General features: G+C 52.1%; 1 protein-coding gene across 1 annotated transcript; it reads right to left on the reverse strand.

The window, feature by feature from the left end:
* Nucleotides 1-952: 952 nt before the first annotated feature.
* LOC146236131 (BCL2/adenovirus E1B 19 kDa protein-interacting protein 3) lies at nt 953-7,880 on the reverse strand. Its single transcript, XM_084687190.1, has 6 exons — nt 7,673-7,880; nt 5,433-5,586; nt 5,158-5,260; nt 4,775-4,848; nt 2,079-2,225; nt 953-1,945 (listed from the first exon to the last, which is right to left on the reverse strand). The coding sequence occupies exons 1-6, from the start codon at nt 7,713-7,715 to the stop codon at nt 1,897-1,899; spliced, it is 570 nt and encodes a 189-aa protein (XP_084543316.1). The 5' UTR covers nt 7,716-7,880; the 3' UTR covers nt 953-1,896.
* Between the last annotated feature and the right edge of the window lie 1,347 nt (nt 7,881-9,227).

Genomic DNA, 9,227 nt, shown 5'->3' on the forward strand with positions numbered 1-9,227 from the left:
GTGAATAGAAACCAGGTGTCACCTCCGCCCCCCCCCCCCCCCCCCCCCAGCCTGTGGTTGCGTTCTTAGCTCGGTGTGTTTAGAGCGAGCTACTACTGGGAGCCTGGCAGGAAACTCTCACATCAAACAGCCACTAATGGAGGACAAACTCATTGGAGCTCAGCCTGGCCAGCTAACAAATGTTGGTCAATTTAGCCCCTCCAACAGGACTGCTATTTTCATGACATGTGAAACAGGGTGACTGTACGTGTGTGTCTGTCCGGTGTGTGTGTGTGCGTATGTATGTGTTTCTTTAGGGTCCTGTTCGGTTCATGGGAAAGCTACAAATGGCCTGACTGGTTTCATGTCAGAGCACGCTTGTTAAACAAGAACAGAGAAAAGAATGAGAGAGAGACAGATGGATGGATGGAGAAACAGAGAAACAGACTGGTGTGATGTCATAATATACCAGAAAGGTCATAAATCGTTGGGGGAGATTTGTCTGTGTGTGTGTCCATGTGTGTGTGCGTGCGTACACATGTATAAACATAACCTGGTCTGAATCAGATATGAGGAAATAGTAGCTAGGCCGAACTTTCATTTGCCCGATTAACAGGCTGATATACAATGACTCATCTCAAACGGGAAGGCTATAAAATGGCGGCCAGATGTTTCAATTTGACGATACAGGTTGCTTAACAACCCGACAAGAGATGGTGTTGCCACACAGCAGAGCCTACAACTCACCCTGACTCCCGGTCTGGCATGACTAAATAAGAATGCAACTCTAGGACACAATGTCTCCACCAAGAACAACAAGATACAAGAAGGAGGATCCAGGAGAACATGACCTCATCGTTCTCCTCAACATGTTTTGTGATCAAATGTAAAAAAACAAAAACAACTAACTCCTTCCAGACAGGGATGGAAACAGAACACAGCCGGAGCGAGAGAATCACGTAGAGCTGAGGGGAGCAGTGAAGAGAGATGTTTAATGGGGTAACTGTTGTGGTAGTTCCACATGACACAGTGAAATGTTTAGGAGATAGACAGACACAGCCAGACATTCGTTTTGTAGTCCTAGACCCTTTTGTCTTAGACCCTCTCTCCGTGTTCCAACGAACCAGCAGTGCTCACCTCCCTGAGCCAAACGTCAACATGGGTTTAGCCAAACCAGCGCCGTAGGCGGTGGAAACAGCATGATCGGATAGTTTGAATCCACCAACCGGCTTCGACATGGCTGTCTGTCAAATCATCAACACACGTTTATCGCCATGGTGAGGAAGAAAACCTTTTTTCAACATTGGGCTAAAAATAAAGATGTGTCTCTTTCCAACATCTGGCAACACATTCTGTCTCCTCTGACATCCTTCATTTTGCTTTTGATCTCTCTCTCTCTTTCTCTCTCTATCTCTCTCTCTCCTTTCACGGTAAGTGACCTGGGTCAAGCTCTGACTCGGACAGGCTGCAAGTCTGAATGGCTGACTGACTGACTGGTACACACAGACTGAATGGCTGACTGACTGACTGGTACACACAGACTGAATGGCTGACTGACTGACTGGTACACACAGACTAAATGGCTGACTGACTGGTACACATAGACTGAATGGCTGACTGACTGGTACACACAGACTGAATGGCTGACTGACTGACTGGTACACAGATTGACAGGCTGACTAAGGCTTACTAGTAATGCACACACACACAAACAGACATATAGACATACGGAGAGACATACAAACGTCATGCTGCTAGGTGGATTGACAGACAGACAGAGACAGTGTGGTAAAGAAAGGCTGGGTCCTAAGTTGCCCCATGATGGGGATAGAGGGGGGCAACAGAAGTGGTCTTGAGAGGACTGCAACTCCCATTGGCTGTCAGGCAGCCAATCAGGGCGCGGCCCCAAAGCACATGTCACAGGGTGCTGGTTGTGGATGAAGCCAATCGCTTTCCAATGTAGATCCTGAGGGAAGGACAGACACTGACATGGTTCACACAACAAAAACAGAAAAAGCATGCGTGTGTATGGATATGTGTGCGTGCGTGTGTGAGCGTGCATACCTGTGTGTGTGTGTGTAGTTGTGTGTACATCTTACCCCACTCCAAGTGTGAGCAGGTGTGAGGCCAGCAGTGAGGGGATGAGGATGAGGAGGACATCGGAGGAGAAGATCCCTCTCTTCATCACCTCGGTCTTCCTGACACTGAGGGAGCCTGGCTGCTTGGGATGCTGGAACACAAACTCTCTGGAGAGGGCAGGGAGGAAGGGTGGGAGGACAGGGGGGAGAGGGCAGGGAGGAAGGGTGGGAGGACATGGGGGAGAGGGCAGGGAGGAAGGGTGGGAGGACAGGGGGGAGAGGGCATGGAGGAAGGGTGGGAGGACAGGGGGGAGAGGGCAGGGAGGAAGGGTGGGAGGACAGGGGGGAGAGGGGAGGGAGGAAGGGTGGGAGGATATGGGGGAGAGGGGAGGGAGGAAGGGTGGGAGGATATGGGGGGAGAGGGGAGGGAGGAAGGGTGGGAGGATATGGGGGAGAGGGAGGAAGGGTTGGAGGATATGGGGGAGAGGGCAGGGAGGAAGGGTGGGAGGACATGGGGGAGAGGGGAGGGAGGAAGGGTGGGAGGATATGGGGGAGAGGGGAGGGAGGAAGGGTGGGAGGATATGGGGGAGAGGGCAGGGAGGAAGGGTTGGAGGACAGGGGGGAGAGGGCAGGGAGGAAGGGTTGGAGGACAGGGGGGAGAGGGGAGGGAGGAAGGGTGGGAGGATATGGGGGAGAGGGGAGGGAGGAAGGGTGGGAGGATATGGGGGGAGAGGGGAGGGAGGAAGGGTGGGAGGATATGGGGGAGAGGGCAGGGAGGAAGGGTTGGAGGACAGGGGGGAGAGGGGAGGGAGGAAGGGTGGGAGGATATGGGGGAGAGGGGAGGGAGGAAGGGTGGGAGGATATGGGGGGAGAGGGGAGGGAGGAAGGGTGGGAGGATATGGGGGAGAGGGAGGAAGGGTTGGAGGATATGGGGGAGAGGGCAGGGAGGAAGGGTGGGAGGACATGGGGGAGAGGGGAGGGAGGAAGGGTGGGAGGATATGGGGGAGAGGGGAGGGAGGAAGGGTGGGAGGACATGGGGGAGAGGGCATGGAGGAAGGGTGGGAGGATATGGGGGAGAGGGCATGGAGGAAGGGTGGGAGGACATGGGGGAGAGGGGAGGGAGGAAGGGTTGGAGGATATGGGGGAGAGGGCAGGGAGGAAGGGTGGGAGGACAGGGGGGAGAGGGGAGGGAGGAAGGGTGGGAGGACAGGGGGGAGAGGGCAGGGAGGAAGGGTGGGAGGACAGGGGGGAGAGGGGAGGGAGGAAGGGTTGGAGGACATGGGGGAGAGGGCAGGGAGGAAGGGTGGGAGGACAGGGGGGAGAGGGCAGGGAGGAAGGGTGGGAGGACATGAAGGAGAGGGCAGGGAGGAAGGGTGGGAGGACAGGGGGGAGAGGGGAGGGAGGAAGGGTTGGAGGACATGGGGGAGAGGGCAGGGAGGAAGGGTGGGAGGAAAGGGGGGAGAGGGCAGGGAGGAAGGGTGGGAGGACATGGGGCAGAGGGCAGGGAGGAAGGGTGGGAGGACATGGGGGAGAGGGCAGGGAGGAAGGGTGGGAGGACATGGGGGAGAGGGCAGGGAGGAAGGGTTGGAGGATATGGGGGAGAGGGCAGGGAGGAAGGGTGGGAGGACAGGGGGGAGAGGGCAGGGAGGAAGGGTGGGAGGACAGGGGGGAGAGGGCAGGGAGGAAAGGTGGGAGGACAGGGGGGAGAGGGCAGGGAGGAAGGGTGGGAGGACAGGGGGGAGAGGGCAGGGAGGAAGGGTGGGAGGACATGAAGGAGAGGGCAGGGAGGAAGGGTGGGAGGACAGGGGGGAGAGGGGAGGGAGGAAGGGTTGGAGGACATGGGGGAGAGGGCAGGGAGGAAGGGTGGGAGGAAAGGGGGGAGAGGGCAGGGAGGAAGGGTGGGAGGACATGGGGCAGAGGGCAGGGAGGAAGGGTGGGAGGACATGGGGGAGAGGGCAGGGAGGAAGGGTGGGAGGACATGGGGGAGAGGGCAGGGAGGAAGGGTTGGAGGATATGGGGGAGAGGGCAGGGAGGAAGGGTGGGAGGACAGGGGGGAGAGGGCAGGGAGGAAGGGTGGGAGGACAGGGGGGAGAGGGCAGGGAGGAAAGGTGGGAGGACAGGGGGGAGAGGGCAGGGAGGAAGGGTGGGAGGACAGGGGGGAGAGGGCAGGGAGGAAGGGTGGGAGGACAGGGGGGAGAGGGCAGGGAGGAGGTGTAGAGGAGGGTATAAATAAGAGGGGAAAAGGGGGTTGAATAGGAGAGCGAATGAAGGAGAAGAGAAGGGGGGAAGAGAGAGAGATAGAAAGAGAGAAAAGGGGAGGAATGACAGAGGGTCAAGACAGAAACGTAAAAACCCGTTAGGCTTCTCTACAAGAGGAAATCTCTGAGGATTCATATCTATAACTCAACAGAAAAACAACAGAACTGCAGGCAGGTGTTAGCTTACGTGGCTTTCGTAACTGCGTCTCTGTGAAACCGCTATTAGGTACTCATATCTCCATCAAATCCACTTGTACACAAGCCTCAGTGATGTACCTGCTGCTAGTGAGTGTGGTACAGTAGCTGAGCTTAATGTCAGCAGACTGCTCCAAATTATTGTCAGCTATATAAAAGCTACTGAGCTCTCATATCCATGTCTTTACAGAGCCCTGTGATGGAACCGTAAAATGCAAATGGATACTGATGAAGGTTAAGTCATGTTGGCACAGAGGGTCTTACTTTGGTGGGAAGTTCTCAGGTCTACTGGACCAATCCCAAACCCAGTCAGCACTGGCCAGCCTATCACTGTCCTCCTAGAGTGAGGAGAGGAGCAGAGGGGAGAAGAGAGAATTAGAGAAGAAGAAAGCGAAAAGGACTTTAGAAAAAAATCTAATGCCTTGATTGCAAAGCTAATGGACAAGAACACAACATTGTATTGTATGGTGTATTAGATTGACATAAATAGTAATAAACCTGTTTCAATCGGAGAAGCTCATGTTCCAAATGACATACATACAGGGGGATTTGAACCTGCAACCTTTTGATGTACAGCCGCATGCTCTGCTGAGCTATAGCCCTCCCCAGGAAGCAGGCTCCGGAGCGGACGGAGGTGTGGTCGTTACCTGGATGGTGACACAGTCTGTGCTGCTGCTGTCATCGCTGGACGGTCGATCGCTGGACGGTCGAGGGGAAGTGCTGGTCTGGGGGGTCGCCACCTGGGGGGGGCTGGGCACGGGGGTCAGGGGGCACCGAGGATGAAAGAGAGGAAGGGATATCAAACTCACCCATCGGACTGCCACCTCCGATTCCTAAAGACACTCCCACAAATACCAACACGTGAACACGCATACACACACTCATGCACAGCCGCGCGTGCGCGGGGGGGGGGGGGGGGCACCTGTCTTTAGTCCTCTCGCACTCCAGCTGTGCCTCCAGCAGGATCCTCTCCAGCTCCCCCTGCAGGCTGGGGGAGGCCACGCCGTCCTGAGGCCCTGTCAGACCGTCCCTGCTGCTCGCTGCTGCTATCAGCTCCTCCAGCTCCACCCACGACCCTGAGGAGACGCCGCCGCAAAAGAGTCACTGGAGGGGCTATTCGAAAACGTACACACAATATGAATCTCCAGTTGTAAACAGTTCTAGATATATTCTGTACTGGTCTGAGAAGACTGGATGCAGATATCAGGCACAAATATAGACTGGAAATTTTCTGGTGTCAACAGTTACTTGGAAGAGATTGCAATCTCGGTTTGTGTGTGTTGTTGATAGCGGACATATGGTTAGTTTAGTAAGAAGATACCCTGAAATGTTATCAAATGTCCCCAGAGAGACCAACAGAGAGATCCAGAAAGAGGCAGTGACGTCTTTGCGTGTTTACCTTGCTTCCTGTGCCAGCATGAACACACAACACCACCAACAACAACGGCAGCACATGCAAACACAACAAACACAGGGGCACCCAACCAGTGGGGCAGGGCTAACAGAACCTGACAGAGGCTCGCTTACGTAAGATCTTATTTCTGTTAGGGATTAGGCATTCACCCTCTCCCTTCCACTCTCTCTCACCCTCTCCCTTCCTCTCTCTCTCACCCTCTCCCTTCCTCTCTCTCTCTCTCTCTCTCTCTCTCTTTCTCACTCCCTCCTCTCTCATTCTGTCTTTCTCTCTCTCTCTCTCTCTCTCTCTCTCTCTCTCTCTCTCTCTGGGCATTAAAACACCAGCACCTGCTCTCTCTACAAACATTGACACGCTCTCCTCTCATCCTTACGTCCAGTTTTTTGGATCATTCTTCCTCCATTCTCCCAGCCTCACAAGAGAGGATTACCATAAACAACAACAACAACAACAACACGGGTGATGAGAGCAGACAGAGAGACGGAGCGAGACGGCGGGGGAGGGCGCAGAGGGAGGGAGGGCTAGGGGCAGCAGCGAAAGTGTGTCAGTGTCCCAGTTTTGGGCGCCCAGAGAGGCAGGGTTATGACATCACCGCAGCCCGGTCTCTTCCCTGCATGGGCCGAGGCGGGCTGGCCGGCCGGCATCCACTGCACCCCCCTTGAGAGGTGCAACACCACACAACCTCTCTCTCTCTCTCTCTCTCTCTCTCTCTCTCTCTCTCTCTCTCTCTCTCTCTCTCTCTCTCTCTCTCTCTCTCAGGGACGGCCGCCAAGCCATCTTTACATAACCCTCCAGCGGGCCATGGGGAGACCTTGAAGAACAGAAACATCGATCCCCTCTTTTGTTGTTGACCCTGTATGACTGTAGCCTGTGATAGGTCGAGAGACTGTCCTGCCTGCGGACCGTTCCGGTTAACCCCTTAAAGTAGAAACGGTGAGCACACTGGCAGGATGTTGCCCATGTTCTCCATGCATGCACAGAGCTGTGGGCAAACTGATCACAGGCAGGCTATAAGTGTCTGGAAATCAGCTCAGCTTAATTGGCTTACGTAGATACAAACAGGTGAGTCAGGAAATCCGTTTACACAATGACAGGAGGCGTGACAACAACAATGAGTTCTAGAACTGGCAGTGCCCCCACCCCAACATGCTCTGATCCTCCAGGAGAATCAACAACATTGTCACTGTTTATAGAAACCAATGTGGTCTAGCAGTGTATGTGATGTTCACTACCTGTTTATTGAGGCCACACAATGTGTAGCAAGGCCGTAATCATAATACATGTTGGGGGACACCCCCCCCCCCCCCAATATTCCAATCTGGTCCAAATGTCCCCCCCCAATATATTGATATAAAAATATAAATGTATTAAGCTACGACAGGCAACCACGCACACGCACGCAAATTATCATTTAAAAAAATGATTCGTCCCCCCCAATATTGACTCCATGGCTACGGCCTTGGTGTATAGGTATGGATTGTGCATAAAAAGGATGCTCAGTACGAAAGATTTAGTTTTTTGCATATGCAGTCTCACATTGGGTCTATTTCAAGCGTTTTCGAATGAACAATCTATATCGTTCAGCATAGAAACAATATAGAAAAGCGTTATAAAAAGAGAACCTAAGAAAATGCGCACGTTGACTGGCTGACAGTATTGACCTTGGACATCATTGAACACATAAAAATACATCACTTTCATGACATCGACAACGACACCACCACCTCGGTCCCGCTCATGTCTCTTACCATACAGGCCGTCTTCAGGCGTCAGCGACCCGGACAGAGACATGGCAGATGACGACTGGGAGCAGCTGGATGGGAGGTCGATGAGATACCGACTCTGGCCGACACTGACAATCAAGTGTAAACTATTTTCTCCCTGCTTCTTTGTCTATCGCTGTGTTAAGTTAAAAGGAGCCACGCACAGCAGGCAACAGAACGGTGGCTGGTCAGCGCTGAACTAATCCATACCCCAACGCTCCCCACCCCCCCGCGTCCTCCTTCCCCACGTGGAGCGGGCGAGGTAAACAAAACCAAGTATACCGACTGGTGTCCACCGACTGTAAGTCAGTTTTTTTTTTTTTCTTAATACGCAGGTCCCCATCGAACTGACAATGAAACGTGTACTGCGTTAGCCTAGTTGTCAAAAGCAGATTTATTTCACAATGTGATCCATTTGTCGTCTAAGTTTAAATCTTGGACTATTTCATAGTCCTGTTTTCTTCACATTTACTCATTTTAGCAGACAAGCGACTTACAGTAAGTAACACTTACAGTCACACTAGGCTGCTGTAACCCCGTTTGGCAACACATCTCAAGGAAGATGGACTTTCTGCAGACTGTCATTGTGTGCCATGAGTCCTTTGGACAGTACATCATTGACTATTTTGCTATTATTATAATTATAATTATTATTGTTGACAATTGCTTCGCATCTGCAGTGACATCAGCAACGTTGCGCTCCGCAACCTACATTTCAGCCGACTGAAAAAAAAATCACGCCGACTGTCAGTGGAGACAAGAAAGCTCGCAGTGCCGTGACGCAAAACTCTGCGTACTCATACGATGCCTTACTTATAAGAAAATGAAAAAAGACTGTGAATAAATGTTTTAAATATTCATATTATTTAAATAGTTTGTTGCGTTTATAACATCTTGTCTGGTTGCACAAGATGTTTACGGGCAACACTGCCATCACGCGGCTGTAAGTCCCAGGGTGACCGATAAGCTGTCAGTGGAGTCACGAGTGGAGTTTTCATATTAAAAATATTTTGTGAAGACAGAGGTTGGTTGCAATCACTCCACTCGCTTCTAATCAGATATAAAACAAATAGTGAATACATCAATTCCAAACGAGGCTGTTCTCTAGGAGAGAACATAGCAGAAACAGAAGCATAGCTTATGTGTCAGTATTACCATGATTAACAGTGCATCCTGCTTCACCTCCTCTGCTGCAGGCCATATCAAGCTATCAATATCAAGTTATCCAGCACTACGACATTGATAGTGACTTTCTTCTAGGCCCTACATGGCCCGATGCATGTCGGCAAATTCAGTTTCTTCTTAAGCCTTTTACTCAGCTTTCAGGTTTATGGCGAGTGTAAAGAAAGAAGAAAGATCTCATTAAGAATGCATAGAAACAAGAGGCACGGCTATCCCCTCATTCGTCAAAGGCCTTTAGATCTTTGACAACATTCCTCTGAATTGTTCCTAAGATTCAAAAATGTTGCCTTGTATCGTCCAGCCAAGTGTCCCTCTCTGTAATCCATCATCGTTTGTGTTCTGAGATAGTAGAATAATA

Source organism: Hypomesus nipponensis, chromosome 22 (assembly GCF_054491055.1).
Source record: "Hypomesus nipponensis isolate SF chromosome 22, ASM5449105v1, whole genome shotgun sequence".
NCBI classification, from domain to species: Eukaryota; Metazoa; Chordata; class Actinopteri; order Osmeriformes; family Osmeridae; genus Hypomesus; species Hypomesus nipponensis.